Source organism: Lampetra planeri, chromosome 31, assembly GCF_965212315.1.
Source record: "Lampetra planeri chromosome 31, kcLamPlan1.2.h2, whole genome shotgun sequence".
NCBI lineage: Eukaryota > Metazoa > Chordata > Hyperoartia > Petromyzontiformes > Petromyzontidae > Lampetra > Lampetra planeri.
Genome location: NC_136137.1, coordinates 1,883,459 through 1,900,560, shown reverse-complemented (window position 1 = coordinate 1,900,560; position 17,102 = coordinate 1,883,459). Strand labels below are relative to the sequence as shown.

Genomic DNA, 17,102 nt, shown 5'->3' with positions numbered 1-17,102 from the left:
CCTGGGCAAAATTGAGGGATTGCCACCTGCACTGGCGTTTGCCAGCTAGCGAGCGTGCAGGCTGTGGAGGCTGTGCCACGTGCCTCGGACATTTTCGTAAGGGTCCTGCATCAGCGTCTTTGCAAAATTCGACTAATGAACGTTTGGCATGTGGGCAAAAACTAGGAAACAACGAACACGCGTGGGGGTGTGACAGCGAGCACTGCCATCTACTCATGGTCTCACGCCTGCAACACCTGGCCTGACCTGGTGGTGGTCACCCATCTAAGTGCTCACCAGCAGTGCTGCGACTGCATTATCAGCTCAGGGGAGTGTGGCAATTGGTCAGGCGGGGCCCCAATATTTGATTTGATTCTTTAAAAAATCGCGGTTCCTCTTGCCGAATTGCATCATTAAGAATTAGAATTGAAAACATTTTAACCGCATTTTTAATAAGTTTTCGTTCTTTTACACTGTTGTTGAAATCATATCTCATGGTTGGTTATCAAGGCTCCCCCTGCCCTCGTGCTCGTGACGCCACTGCTTACCAGACCCTGCCCTGCCGAGCTCCTTCTGGGAGTCGGTGGGGTAGTGGGGCGTGTTTACAGTGATTTTGTCGGAGGCAAATTTTCAGGAGTTAACGAGTCTTTTAATTTGCCTTGAAGATAAACACGCACACACACGCAGAGGCTGTGTTTCCACTGCATGTGCTTATGCAATGCATGTATCCGGATAAACAAGAACCGTGCAGCAAGCGCATGGAAACTGGCATAATTCGCATTCCTTCTGCTCTTGTGCGACTCTCCCAAATGGAATATGCGAGACCGTAGCTTACGTTGGAAAACTGGATTCGCTACCTCGTGCGAATCAACGAACCTTTTACACAAACACACATTTGGTGGAAATGGATTTCAGTGCTTAAAAAGCAATTGCGGACCGTTGCGTGTCGAATTTGAGATGGCCACGACAGCCAATTCGTGTCGGAGGGACGAGGGGTGGGACGGGTGGTTAGAAAACTGCGTTCTGAATTTCCACGCGATGATGATGAACCACTTCGTTGAGCGATCATTTGTGGCCAGGTGGCTTCTGAAGAAGAAGCTGTATAGCTCAGTGGGCCTTACCCGGTAAAAACAAGTTTTATTTTAATAGATGATGACTGACTTTAGCGGTTCCTTTGCCTGTACGTGCTGTGGGTACGCATCGTTTCATTGTCGCCGCTTGTTCCTCTGCACGATAGTCCGGCAATTTTTATCAAACGCTCTGGGAGTTCCACGTGATAAGCCACAACAGCTGAATAGCTCCGTGGGCCTTACCTGGTAAAATAATAAAGATAGTTTAGTTGTTTTCTTGTGGTTTTCTCACCTTTCCTATACTTTGCACTCCTATTGTGTTTTGTTGTACTGTTTGTTGTTGCAACTTTCTGACCCGCCCCGACTGGACATCTGTGAAAAAGAGCTTCATAGCTCATCGGAATTCCTCCAGTATATCTTCTTGATAAAATAATACAAATAAAGCATGAGAAAAACATTTTATTATGTTTTATTTTTTTATAATAAAAATATTTTATTATGTTTTATATTTATTATTTTATTATTTCCCTTCTACGTGACTTTACCGAAAGAACCAAGAAGGTGAATCCCTGCAGTCACGAAAGCTTTAAATCGAAATCCTCCAGTATAAATAAAGATTTTCATTCTGACCCGAGTTCAACTCTCGCCCACGGATGTAGCATCAGTGATTTGTGCACCGGTCATGGCCGCCATCGCCAACCCGCGCTGACCAGCGTAGCGAAGTATGACGGAAACAATCCCCACAAATAAACCGACACGGCGTGGGGTAGCTTTCATCCAGCAGTCAGACCGAGAAAGGGGCCGTCACATTTCACATTTCATAGTAAACGTGACCACCACGTTGATTCGTCACAACTCCAGCATACGCTCGCCCCGTTAATCGCTGATCCACCGCCCAGAACACGTGTCATCGGATTTGGTAGGATGGTCACATTTCATCTTTGCAGGCCGGTGGGGCAGTGCTATTATTGAATGCCTCTCTAAGCACGATGTGGAAATCCGAGGCGTTCCATCGCCGAAGATACAGCGACCGGCGCGCTATTTTCAGCTGTGGCTGGAACTCTCAACAAGACTGATAAGCACGCACACGTGCCTGGGTGCGTCTGTGCAGTAGCCAGTGAGAGCACGTGCACACGTGGGTACTCCGGCGTGTTATCCGTGCTCTATTCTCGCTCCGACTTGAATGGTTTTACAGGGTCCTGTGCACTTTCGCCTCTGATCCCACTTCTGTTCTCGGGTTATAGACCACAAATGTTGGCATAAATAAACTGCATCATTGTATTGGCTGCGGAAATATTTTAAAATGTCTATCCTCCGTTAAGATTTTCGTGACTTTACAGAATATTTTTTTTTAAATCGTGAGTTTCGTGAGTTCTAATGGCTTGTTCCCAGTTTACCTTAACCTTGCCTCCAAGTTTCAGTGCATGGTCCATTGCAAGGCGAGTTAAACATTAATTATGGTGCTGTGAAGAAGGAACCATTGCCCCCCCCCCCCCCCCCCCCATATGTTGCCTATTATGTCCTTTAAAGGTCAAAGTTTCGATTTAAAGCTTTCGTGACTGCAGGGATTCATCTTCTTGGTTCTTTCGGTAAAGTCACGTAGAATGGAAATAATTAAATAATTAAATAACACATAATAAGATAATTCTCACGACGTTTCGGCCACAGCGCAAGCAGCCGTCCTCAGGTGAAGACCAGGTCTGTCGGGGAGACAGCGTCTGAATGACTGAATGACGCTGTCTCCCCGACAGACCTGGTCTTCACCTGAGGACGGCTGCTTGCGCTGTGGCCGAAACGTCGTGAGAATTATCTTATTATGTTTTCTTTAATTATTTTATTATTTCCATTCTACGTGACTTTACCGAAAGAACCAAGAAGATGAAAGGTCAAAGTGTTAACAACAAATGTATTGAATTTCGTTGTATTATTTGTGCCTGCACAACCACTACCAACACGGTAACACCAAATAATTATCACTAATTATAATGGGTAACATATTTGTATATATTTTACACACACATATCTCATTTAGCTTTACTCGGCACTTGATTCTGTTGCTTGGATTCAAATCCTTATTGGTGGTGACATCACAGAGTCCAAAGGACCTGTGTGTGTCCAGATCAATCCCTCTCTATCCAATCTCCAATTCCACAAGGCTCGGTTCACCAGAGTTCACGGTGGTGCACATGTCAAAGGTCAAATCTACAAGGCGTCCTGATCGTACGCCAGTGATGTGTAGCTCCTGCATGGCCCTTCACGTTCAACGGAGGAGGCCGTGCGTGGTGCTGGCCACAGCTTCTCGTGCACTTGCCGGGTCTCGGCAGGTGCTCGCCAACAGAACCTGCCCCCAGCAGTCTGTTCGAGGCTAATAGCAAACATGGTCCCGTAGGTGAAGCTTGCTCAACCCGAGGTGTTCCTGCTCTGATATTTTCATTCCATTTGTTACCGATCGCTGGTCTAACGCTGGTGAGACAGGCCCATCATCAAGAAGGCTGTCCCTGGTGAATGCCAATCACTTTCAAAGACAACGCCGCATGCATCACTATGTCACGCAATTTTTGTTCCTGGGTACTAAGTGTTATTTCCTACTTGCTTATGCCTCAAAAGTATAGAAAATGGATATTATTCCCCACAAACTTTGCTTTTGTGACCAGGACAGTGATATTTTGAAATGTACCTATTTTCAATGAGAAAACGTGGTGTGCATTTGTGTCATTCCTTCACATAAAGTCTTGGTCACAAAAGCAAAGTTTGTGGGGAATAATAGTAATTTTCTATACTTTTGAGGCATAAGCAATTAGAAAATTACACTTACTTCCCAGGAACAAACATCGTGTTATAGTGAATTAAATAGGTACATTTCAAAATAGCCTCAAATAAGTACCTGGTGCAGTGTGTAAACATCCCCACAAGGGAGACAAAGGCGGCTGGGTGTGGTTGCTGGTCGCCCTACCCCTCGTGTGCCATAGAGGCTTTCATCGGTGCTACTCGTTAACAGCACTTGCCCCAACAGTCTGTTAAGGCTACACAGGGGATCTGTGTCTTTGTTACACTGTTTTTGCATTTATGTGTCTTTGTGTGTATAAATATGCACGTATTTATATATTTACATGTGCATGTATATCTGTGTATGTGTGTATCTCTGTATGTGCATGTATATCTGTCCGTATATCTATACAGTATGTGCATGTCTTTGTGTTCATATCGGCTAACAGCACTTGCCCCAACAGTCTGTTAAAGCAATACGCGGGATCTTTTGTCTTTGTATCTGCATATGGACATGCGTGTATCCATGCGTGTGTCTCTCTGCGATGTCCATGTGCCTGTGTGTCATTGCGTGGGTGTTCCTGCCTTTCCGATATTGTAATCAGAGACCGACCATCCCCAGCAGCTGTCCCGCCAGCTTCGCCAACCTCATGCGGCAGTGCTGGGAAGCTCAGCCCAAGGTAAACACAAAATAGTGCCCTCTCACCCACCCCACACTCCTCACCCACACGCCCCACACACCTCACCCACACACCCCACACACCTCACCCACACACCCCACTCTTCACCCACACACCCCACACACCTCTCACCAACACACCCCACACACCCCAACTCCTCACCCACACACCCCACTCCTCACCCACACACCCCACACACCCCACACACCTCTCACCCACACACCCCACTCCTCACCCACACACCCACCTCACCCACACACCCCACTCCTCACCCACACGCCCCACTCCTCACCCACACACCCCACTCTCACCAACACACACCCCACACCTCTCACCCACACACCCACCCCGCTCTCACCCACACACACCCATACACACCCACACACCCACCCACCCACACACACACACCCACACACCCACACACCCACCCACACCTCTCACCCACACACCCACCCGGCTCTCACCCACACCTCGCACCCACACACCCATCCACCCACCCGCTCTCACCCACACACCCACCCCACACACCCACCCCACACATCCCCGCACGCTGTGGGTCTGTTTGTTGAGCGAGGTCTCACCACACACAACAAGGCCTGCGGAATGTGATTTATCTTTCGAACTGGAGCTTATGACTCTGTAACGTGTCATTGCCAAAGCTCGCTCAGGCGAACTGGGGAGACACTAAACTAAACGGGCATCCAAGTGAAACTGAACAAAAATAATCACAGTTTTGAATGATTCCAACAAAGGTTGAAAGCGTTTATGGATCAGCTGTGTTCCTCCGTCCGTGTCTCCGCCTGTAATGGGACGGGGCTCAGTGTCCGCGTGTAACTCTTATCCAAAAGGAACGAAATTGCGATGTAAAGTTGTGTTGCCATGAAGGACGTTACTCTTGAAAACTGGATAAAACTCATCAAAGGCTTTCCCAAAACGTCGAGACATGAAGCAGAACAAAAAGTTATTTATTTGGAAATACGCAAACAGATTGTGCCCCTATAGCTGGCTGCCTTTCGGCTTCTCCATGGCTAATTATGTAACAATCCGTGCGCATGCAGAATGTTTCCTCTTTATTATTTAAAGGCCGAGTCAAAATATTGGTTGGCAGAGCGAGCGGATTTAACCACCTGTCCTTAAACTTACGATTGTTGCTTAACATCGCCATGTTATCGAGCCGAGTCAAGTTCTCCCCCGTATATATTTCAAGCCAGGACAACCGACCGAGATATTACAAAATAAAATCTGTCCCCTTCAAAATACGGATGCCAAGGCGAGGAGTCATCGAGTCACCCGATAAAATCCCAGAAACCAGCTGGCAGGAGATCAGCGGTCCCCAAACTGGCGTCTCCCACGCGTCTGGCAGCTTGATGGAAAAGGAGTGAGATGGTGGATCACGGCGACTGGAGTCACGCGGTCTGCAGTGCGATGCCAGCCACTTGGCAATCACACTCCACCACGAGGCAATCACACTCCACCACTAGGCAATGTCACTCTACTACGAGGCAATGTCACTCCACCACTAGGCAATCTCACTCGGCAAACTCACTCCACCACGAGACAATGTCACTCCACCACTAGGCAATCTCACTCCACCACGAGGCAATGTCACTCCACCACGAAGCAATCACACTCCACCACGAGGCAATCACACTCCATCACTAGGCAATCTCACTCGGAAATCTCACTCCACCACGAGGCAATGTCACTCCACCACGAAGCAATCACACTCCACCACGAGGCAATCACACTCCACCACTAGGAAATCTCACTCGGCAATCTCACTCCACCACGAGGCAATGTCACTCCACCACGAGGCAATCTCACTCCACCACGAGGCAATCTCACTCCACCACTAGGCAATCACACTCCACCACGAGGCAATCACACTCCACCACGAGGCAATGTCACTCCACCACGAGGCAATGTCACTCCACCACAAGGAAATCACACACCATGCGATGCCTTCCGTAAGATTTCTCCGTCCGCCACCGCTGTTGTTAAATCATTCGCGTCTCCCATAGATGTGAACCCCTCATCAGCGCTCTACCTTATTACAGACCAAGTCAGACCTTATTGGTCACCCCGTGCCTTTATAAATCTCAACGTTCATCCTACAAAGTCCCATCACAAACGAGAAACACAAAAACAAAGACAAAAATTAAGTTGCTAAACAAAAAAAATGTTGTGCCCGTTTTGAAACGGCTGTACACCGTGTGGCCCTGAAAACTCAATTTCCCTGCACAAGAACACGGGGACATGAACCGCGATGGGTTGACAGCCTATGGGTCTCCTCTCCGCAGCGTCGCCCACACTTCAAGGAGGTCCTGCAGGCGCTCGAAGCCATGCTCAACGACAGTCGACTGCCAAATCAGTGCAACTGCTTCCTGCACAACAAGGCTGAGTGGAGGTGAGGTCCGCACGCGGTAGGGCACTGGGTGGCGGGGGGGGGGGGCACCCGCTCCCAGCCCGGGCTTTGAACCCAGCGGTACTGCCCTCCGTTTGAGCGTGACGATCACGCGGTGTTTTGCAACTTAAAGATGTTCACTTGATTCGGGCTGGCCGAGACGCCACGTGACCGACAAGTGGGAAAACGCTCCGTCGCAAAGCATGAAAGGGCACCCTCCTCGAGTGTGTTGTGTCAAATGCCTCCGATTGAGGAGGCTGCAAAAGTTGTTCCCCACGGTGTTGTCTTCCTGGGACGTTCATTGGGACGTGAATTCACCTTGTGACGCGACTCACGGTGACGCAATTGGGATGAATGGCGATTGGTTGAGCCACCTCTGCCACCACGAACCAACATCACTGCAACTGGCATCACCACCAATATCACAACCACTAACACTCCAATTGTTTTACAATATTACAACTGCCACCATCACCACTATTACCGCTCCACCACCACTTCTATTACGGCGATCACCAACACGGCCATCGCCACACCACCAATAATACCACCAGCATCACAACCGCCACCACCAACAACAACAACTGCCATTCGCCACTAAGTGGCGTTGACATCAACACGGCGCCTGTGCCTGGCCAGGCCAGGCCACGTGAAGTGTCGAAAGCTCGCTAGAGGTGACCGGACAGGCCCAGGTGTGTTTGGACCACGACAACCATCGCCACCGCCACCACCGCCACCGCCGCCACCGCCGCCGCCACCACCGATGCCTTTCAACTACCAGTGCCACCAAACACAAAAACAAAGTCACCCCCCCATATTGCCTTAACATAATTTTTGGGCAAGTGTTGCGAGCGAGTAGCCACCTATTAAGGTCAGCACAGCACACGAGGGGGTAGGTGGCCAGTACCATGCCTGGCCACCTTCGTTTCACCCGTTGCCGACGTTTACGCGCACTTGGTGTTGCGGGAATCAAACTCGGGCCCTCAATCGCCGCCACTGCCACCGGGGTTGTCCAACCTCGCCGCGTGTGCCCCACGCGTATGCCCCCCCCCCCCCCGTGTGTGCCCCCCCCCCCCCGCGTGTGCCTTCGTTGCAAAGGGGCGAGATCGACGCGAAACTGGAGCGACTCAAGGAGCTGGAGCGAGACTTGAGCAGCAAGGAGGAGGAGCTGCGGGAGCGCGAGCGGCGCCTCGAGATGTGGGAGCAGCGGCTCCGCGAGCAGGACAGCTTCACTCCGGTAGCACGCCCGGTGGGGGGGGGGGGGGCACGCTGTCACAGTTACACTAGTGGGGGGTGGGGGGCACGCTGACACCGTTACACTAGTGGGGGGCACGCTGCCACCGTTACACTAGTGGGGGGGTGGGGGGCACGCTGCCACCGTTACACTAGTGGGGGGTGGGGGGCACGCTGCCACCGTTACACTAGTGGGGGGTGGGGGGCACGCTGCCACCGTTACACTAGTGGGGGGTGGGGGGCACGCTGCCACCGTTACACTAGTGGGGGGGGGGCACGCTGACACCGTTACACTAGTGGGGGGTGGGGGGCACGCTGCCACCGTCACACTCGTGGGGGGGGGCTGCAGCCGACGGGGTTCGGACACGAGGCGACGTGGATGAGCGCACGAGGGGTGACGAGTTTCAAGTTGATTTTGTTGACGCGGCAAGAGAGCGACCAGAATCACCGAAATGACGAAAATAAAAAACTAAGAACCGTACAGGGATGACGCAAATTTAAATCGGAGCAACTGTGTCACAAAACAAAGGCGATTTTACTTTAAATGTAAACTACTGTAGTTAAAATATCTTCCTGTGTTCATGAACACAAACCCCTTATCGGCTACAGTGTCTTTAATTGAGCAATGTCATGTTTAACTGTTGAGTATGATGTTGAGTATGATCAGCATGTGTGCGTATTGATTTACATTTATTCGGCACTTAAATGCTACAGCAGTGCAAATCACTTTACAAATGCTGGAAGTACAAATCCCATCCCGGCAAAACAGGGGATGGGGAGAAGAAGATAGGGTGCAAGAAAATCCACAAAAATACTTTTGTATTATTATTAAAAACGACATCACGAGAAGACTGAGTGATGTTGTTTAGAAAAAAAAAATACTATTTTCTATTATTATAACGACATCACCAGAAGACGAGTGATGCAGGGGAATCGAGTGAGCTGTGTGAGACCACGCGGGCAACAGACAGCGGCGGGTTTGAACGGACCGTCTTGTCAACGTCACGTGGGAGGATGAGACAGCACGTGGACAACAAAGATCCCCAGCAGAAAACTTTGGTTCTTTCGGTAAAGTCACGTAGAAAGAAAAAAAATAATTTAATAATAGCATACGACGTTTCGATTGCAACACAAGCAATCATCATCAGGTACGAATGAAAGAGAAAACAAAAACCTAGTAAACTTAGAAATATAATGCAATACAACACAGAGAGCCGGCCAACACAACAGCCAACACCCTACCTGGTTGATTACGTTCTTCCAAAGATTGCTAAATTTGAGAGAGAGAAAGTCTGTTCAGCAGAGCCTGCACAGACTTTTGAGACAATTCCTCTTAGCGAGTAGCAGCACCGATGAAGGCCGGCACGGCGCCACGACTAGATGGGTGGCCAGCACCACGCCCGGCCGCCTTTGTCTCCCTATTGGCGGTGTTTACGCACCGCACCAGGTACTCATTCGAGGCCGAGTCGACCTAGGGGAGGCCCAGTCGTACATTTCCACGGCTGCCCGCTAACTCCCCCACGCACGCCGGTACCTTGGCTCGTGCAGCAACCCCCGAATCGCTCCAAGGCGGAGCTGCTGCTGCTGCTGCTACTGCTGCTGCTGCTACTGCTGCTGCTGGCTCCGTCATGTTCGGCATTCGGCCTCATCCAGCCCCTCTCCTGCAGGAGGCTCATCACAGACAGCCCTTCTGGGTGTCTGCCACAGCCCGACAGCTCTGCTGCTGCTGCTGAAGCTGTCAAAGTTGCCACGTGGTTGTTGCCTCCCTCGCTACTCACGCCTCTTCTTTGTACAATCGAAATGCACCCAGTGAAGTCACGTAGAAGGGAAATAATAAAATAATAAAAATAAAAACGCAAGCAGCCGCTGCTTGCGTTGTGGCCGAAACGTCGTGAGAATGTTATTATGTTTTATTTTTTTATTTAATTATGTTTTATTTTTATTATTTTATTATTTTTCTTCTACGTGACTTTACCGAAATAACCAAGAATATGAATCCCTGCAGTCACGAAAGCTTTAAATCGAAACATGCACCCAGTGAATTTAATTATCCCCCCCACACCCCACTCACCGCACCTGCTCTTATTAGCCAATACAATACGCAAATTGTGGGTTCTACCCACGTGCCCAGGTGTCTCATTGTCCTCACATCCACACCCTTCCCGACGTTACCAAACTGGTGCCTCCACCGAGTCAACCTCCCGCGCTGCCACCAATCATTCACCTCGTCAAGAGTCCTCGACATCGGCGATGGGAGCAATGAAAGAGCGACCAAGGAAGCAATAAACAAGTGAAAGAGAGTGAATTGAGTGAATCGATGATTGCAGCGGGATCATGAATCCACCCAACTGCTCCACCCGAGATTCTCTAGCCCAGAGTTCTTCAACTGTGGCCCATGAAGGTTATTGGAGCCGCTAAGAGATACGGCTCACTGAGACATAGAGATGCAGATTGTTGAGATAAGAGAGAGAGAAAACAAGAAAAGAAAGATCCGAAGACAATATTCAGTTTAATGAGATAAAAGCAATAGAAACAAAAGAATGTAGACACCTGGAGACAAGATATACATGTTAACGGGCACACGTACTTACAACGTAGCCACGCGACGTCACAACGCACGCGCACGTGACGCATGGCGTTGTCACGGTTACGCCGCCAGCACGCGGTAGTTTCACAGTGGAAAATAAATCCCCACCTCCCAGGTTTTCGTCACGAGAATCCAAATTCACCGGCGCTCAGGCGGCAGCCACGCCCACACCAACGCCTCGCTGCCGCGTTGACGGCGCCGTTAACTTTCGTTCTTATTTCTGTTTTGTCGCCTCCGCGCAGCTGTATGTGCCGCTGGCCATGAGCCTCTCGCGCGAGTCCTACTTCGAGTCGCACACGGCGGAGACGAACAGCGCCGAGGTGTCCTGCAATTTCAGCCTCAGCAACGAGGCCCGCGGGCGCAGACTGCGCCGTGGCTCCAGCTCCGGCCACTCGTCCGGCAGCGGCGACGGCATCCAGAGCGTGGTGCAAGGGCTGCAGGTACACGCGCGTTCTGTTTACGTGACAAACCCCTTACTAGTTGGCTGTGTCGGGCGGTGGCGGGTTTAACGACACATTTATATATTTACGCGATCTAACCCAATAAAAACTGTGCTATGGATAATATACCCATCACTGCAAACACCTTGCCTGCACTCGTCCTTTCCTGGGGGTCATCGGCCTTTTGCCACTGCAGCTCCTTTAGCCTTGGAGCTCTGTGCCTTTGCTGACTGCTTTTCATCCAAGGCGCATTTGGGTTCTACGGTTGAGATGCGCCTTTGCAAATGTAAATTCTTATTTTTTATGAATCAGATTCTAGAGGGGAAGCATTTTTGAACTGGTAATGATCTGTTGCTAATTTGATCTCGCTCATCCACTTCTGTCACTGCAAGGGCCTCTTCGCACTCGGCCGACGAACAACCGATATTTCGCGTTATTAATACTATTATTACTGCCTGCTAATCCCTGGCACGCCAAAGCCATTTGAAAGTTGTATTTGGGCCTCGGTGAGGGAAACATTCCCCCACCGGTGCCGTAAAACGGCCGAGCGTAAAATGTGGAGTTAATTTTCCGCGCCCCAAATACAATCGCCCCTTCTGTGTGCGCCCCCTTCCCCCCTCCCACCCTTCGTGTTTCCTTCCGACACAGGACATCCTGTCATTGACGTCGGGCCCGACGCACCCTCTGCTCAGCTCGGGCCTGCAGGTCAGCCTGCAGGCCCAGCACAATGCGAGCGCCAGTGGCAGCCTGCGCCAGGGCAAGAAGGTGAAGCTGGACCTGGGGCCGCGCTTCCACTGGACGAGCTGGGATGACGACTGAGCGGCGGCGATGCGAGAGCGAGAGACGAATTGAAGTGCACAGTCCACACAGCCCACCGTGACACGGTCGAACCCGATGCCACTCACAGCCACGATCCCACTCACAGCCACGATCACACTCACAACCACGATCCCACTCACAGGCACGATCCCACTCACAACCCCAATCCCACTCACAGCCCCAATCCCACTCACAACCCCAATCCCATTCACCAACCCCAATCCCACTCACAACCCCAATCCCACTCACAACCCCAATCCCACTCACAACCACGATCCCATTCACAACCCTGATCCCACTAAAAACCCCGAACCCACTCGCAACCACGATCCCACTCACACCCTGATCTCAATCTCATTCTAATCCTACTCCCACCCTGATTGCACTTCCACCCTGATCCCACTCTCATCCTGATCTCCCTCTCACACCCGATCCCAATCCCACCCTAATCCCGCTCCCGAATACAAGTTCCCTCAGCTGGGGGAGGTCTCTGCACTGTCGACCACTGGGTGTAGTTACGCGTCGTTCGTATGTCGCTTGATCACATTTATGGACTGGCTCATTACGTGTCTAATAACAACAACAACAACAATCACTTCATGTAGTCCGGTACAAGCAACCACGTGTGGGCTCTGTCCAATTGCTCCCAGCGTCACACTCCACGGAAGATGAATTACTCGGTTTACTGATGACAGGGATGATATGTCAGTAAGCATCTAACCTTCTAACCTGAGACTTTATAGTAATTAACAGCGTCAGGCTTTACCTCCCTATAAGTGAAACTAAATAAGTTCTGGGCCCGATTTGTTTTGGTGGGAGGGGTAATATAAAACAATTGGTTTCAGATTGTAATAGTTTTAAGCATTGGCTTGACTGTATTAGTGGCAACATTTAACTCCACTCGCATTATTAGAGTATGACGTCACGGTGGGCCACAGCATCAAACACTGGACGCGATTGAAGCTGTCTCCGTTTGAACGACGCAGGAGATGGACCAGAGGGAAGTGGAGAGGGCAAGGGAGCGGTCATGGCACCAGTGGCTCCAAAGGCCAAGGGACTTCCTGAAGAAGTCACAGCCGTCTCTATGTATATAATACACACACACACAAACACAAGACAGAGATACCCTACTTCGTGCCGTAGAAGATAATCGCCTATTTTCTGGACTGTAAGACACTCCAGAAAATAAGTCACGCCCGGAACATGTGCCCGATATCAATAAAGTCACACAAATATGATCGTGCGCACACACATACACCGACCGGGTTGTAAGACAAAACCTTAAAATATTGCTTTAAAATAGGCAGCGAGGGGGGTGGTGGTGGTGTGTCTCATAAGCTAGAGATGACGGTAACTATTGGGCATGGTCATTATCCATATTAGGAGGCCACATTCATCGTATTGGGTCATGGGGGTCAGGGGTCATGGAGCCTCATCCCAGCCAGCTGAGAAGCACCTCCTGCGTGGGATGGAGCCTCGTTGGAGGTTCTCGTCTTACAGAGATAGAGACAGAGAGAGAGAAAAAAACCACTGCATTTATATTAACTGCCCTTAATTTTTTTGCACAGCTCATGTGTGAACTTTTGGGTTCATGAAGCCTGGTTGCATCTGCTTTTGCTTTTTCCAAAAAGCCGTCCTGTGGATGCAAGCTCGAAGTCGTCGTGGGCATTCTATTGAACAGTCATCAGCCGTGGTTAAATTATTAACAGACATGCAGCTTAACTACTATTCACAAATAACATTGCGTGTATTTTATATGAATATATGTACAGTATACACATTGTGGTGAGTGTTGCCGTGGTGGTTAGCGTACTGCACTCCTGTGTAGGCATTTCCCCCAAATTCACGATTCAATGATTTTCACTATTAAGTGTCAGGATTCGATTCAATAATACGTTTTACAGTGGTGAATACCAGAGGTGTGGACTCGAGTCATGTGACTTGGACTCGAGTCAGACTCGAGTCATGAATTTGATGACTTGCGACTCGACTTGGACTTGCATAACAATGACTTTGTCCCACCTATGAGATGTGGACTCGAGTCATGTGACTTGGACTCGAGTCAGACTCGAGTCATGAATTTGATGACTTGCGACTCGACTTGGACTTGCATAACAATGACTTTGTCCCACCTCTGGTGAATACTGTACAGAATTATAGCACCTCCAGTTCACGTAAACCGATTACAAATTATTATTGAATTGGAATCAATTTTATTTCCACGTGCGTGACTGGATGCATGTATGGTGAGCGTGATGATCGATCTAACACGTAGGCTTTTGCGACCAATATCATCCATAATATAGGTGTTTTCGCATCAATATAAATGTGTCGTTAAACCCGCCACCACCCGACACGGCCAATTAGGAAGGTTTGTCACGTAAACAGAGCATGGCAAGTCGTTACTAGTCCAGCACACCGGTGTGTTGGAGAGCAAATCCACAACATTTACAACCTGATAACCTGACATTTTGGCTGTGTCGGGTGGTGGGTTTAGCGACACATTTATATTTACGCGATCTAACCCCAAAAAAACCTATATTATGGGTAATAATCGATGCAACGAGATGAGCCGATGCGTCGTCACGTGTCATAGCTGTCTGTGGATGATAACCAGTGGCAATTACTAACTGAACCTTGCCTCCTCCAAGTTGACATCAGAAAATTGGGGAGACAAAGGTGATCAGGCACGCCCGCTTCTAGGCAAATCACCACCTTGTGTGCTGTGCTGGTCAGTCTTAAAAGGTGCTCTCTACAACAGCACTTGTGCCAAAGGGTAAATTAATATTTTATTCTCTGCCTCTTGCAGGTATCTCCCTTGCCATGCAGTTGGATGTCCCACACATGATAAGACACAATTTTATTACTAATCTTTTGAGTGTCAAAAACATTGTTGAGATACTTTATGTGACCAGGACTAACCCTTGAGATTCACATTTGCTTACAAAGGGATATTTGCCAGATGGCAGCGATTCATCCGTTCCACTAAAAATTGAATACAAATGTCTCGGAGTGGGTGACGGAGCTGTGGTGCAGCAGTTAGCGCACTGCCCTATGAACTCGCTTCCCTGAGTTCGATTCCTGACAATGGCGAACATCAGTGGCCAGTGATATCTGATCGTGTCAAGTGCACCCCTTCACCAACTTACATAAAGCAGCGTGGTGAAGTATGTTTAAATAAACCATGATCGACATGGTGTGGAGAGGTCTACATCCAGCAGTGGATTGACAAAGGGGATGTAAAAAATAAAACGAAAGGTACAGAATGTTGTAGTTATCAAATTGTATTATGGTACAAAGGAGACATTTGGATGCGAAAATAATTGGATTGCGTCTTTCGTGTGATCCTCTAACCCCAGTAACAACCTTTCTGATGAGCGTTTCATTTCAGCCGGGTCGGAACACGTCGGCAACCACTGACAATATGTTCACACCCGGCACACCACGTCAAGTGTCTACTCGTCACGTGCCACCTTCTGGTCTTCCAGCGACCGGTGAAGTTTGCCGTGAGCAACAAAGCCCCGTGTGAGGTTTCATGCGTCCGTGAAGAACACAGAGCTGGGTCATCTATGCGACGTTAAAACACTGAATGGGTATACGTTGTAGTGACGTCAGTGCAATCCACCCGTACACGAGCAGAGTCCGCAAACTCTGTGCGTGTTCGCGTGCTCAAGGAGGCCACGCGGCTCCAACTCCAGTCCCCTAGGAATCCCACCATCCAGCTCCCAGCGCTTACAATTAAACGCGGGCGGTAACGTGGAGAAAGAAATTGCGAGCAGTCAGTCCCACTCAACGATTGGAACTTTTAGTTGAGAATATGAAGAAGAGTAATACAGAATGTACATGTCTGGGGATGCGTGGCGCAGTGGTTAGCGCACTGCTCTATGAACCCGGCGAGTGATATCTGAACCCGTCCTAGGAACCCCCCCCCCCGCAAACCGCACCACCTCGCGTGGTGAAGTATGGTCAAACAACCTCCCACGCCCCACATGGCGCCTTGAGGCCTTCATCGAGCAAGCGGTGGATTAACAAATGGCTGTATATGTCTACGTTTCTTTACTGCGGAAAACGATGGCATTTTTTACCCAGACTTTTTGGGATAAGTTCTGCACGCTGGCCCGAGGATTTGGGTGCCCACATTGTACTTCACAACTGTTATTGATCTGTTGAGCCATTTACTGCGGTGTTTCGCTTTTTTTAGTCTGGCTGGTGTAAGGTGACTGTGGTTGATGCGAATTGCTGAATAATTCAAGGTCCCTGAGCTGAACCAATCCGAAGTGATGGGTTTTTATTTTATTTTTTAATCTGTCAATGGGAAATGTTGGTGAACGTGAATTGTGGATCGTACGGGGGTTCCGAAGGACACGAGTTGTGAACCCGCCACATTGGAGCGTATGGGAGAGCACAACTTTGGGAAGTCACGTGTGAATACTTTTCGTCATTTTTATAAGCCAAGCCTGAGAACACTTTCAATAAAAAAGAGTCGTGTGAAATTGTGTGTCGAGCCAGATTACAAAATCAAATGACCTCCAGTCTGTTTACACTGGCATTGTGTTCTATTGATGTATTGAAGCCACTTGGCTGTCGGTGGGGGGTAACTGCATTACGTTGAGTCAAAATCGACATTTGGGCTTCCATGGTCGATGTATTCAAGAAATCTGAGAGTAAAAAAATAATCAGTCTTATGAACTCAGTCACTGAGCAGAGGGGTTTTGGCATCACGAGGGATGGTACGGAGTGGCCTTCATCCAGCAGTGGAAACATCATAGCGGATAGTGAACTCAGATCATTTACGAGGATGCTCATTATTTTGCTAGTATAACAAATAATTTATTGATTAATTTATGAGTTCCTAAGCTGATAGAATCACACGCGTAAGGATCAATATTTTTTTATTCGTATTTGAAAAGAGTTTACATCACCTTTGCATCCACGAGATGTGCTCTACTCACCAAAATGTTGAAAATAAATTATTCTCTAATCAAATCAGCATCCGCCATGATCTGTCCACTGCTGGGTGAAGGCCACCCTGAGTTGTCGCCATCTCTCGGTCTCTTGATACAACAACGCGTTGAGCTCCTGCACGTGGGCTATCATCGCTCCATCTCTCCATTCGACGTCCCG

The 17,102-nt window shown here is 49.2% G+C and overlaps 1 protein-coding gene across 1 annotated transcript in view; it reads left to right on the top strand.

Annotated features, from left to right (window-relative positions):
• The window catches only part of MAP3K20 (mitogen-activated protein kinase kinase kinase 20), a 39,435-nt gene extending 22,964 nt beyond the window's left edge, over nt 1–16,471 (top strand). Inside the window, exons 8-12 of the mRNA XM_078608951.1 lie at nt 4,421–4,495; nt 6,796–6,902; nt 7,998–8,136; nt 10,962–11,159; nt 11,808–16,471. Coding sequence (XP_078465077.1) covers nt 4,421–4,495; nt 6,796–6,902; nt 7,998–8,136; nt 10,962–11,159; nt 11,808–11,978 — 690 coding nt within the window. The 3' untranslated portion in view covers nt 11,979–16,471. The remainder of the gene's footprint in view (nt 1–4,420; nt 4,496–6,795; nt 6,903–7,997; nt 8,137–10,961; nt 11,160–11,807) is intronic.
• Nucleotides 16,472–17,102: the final 631 nt, after the last annotated feature.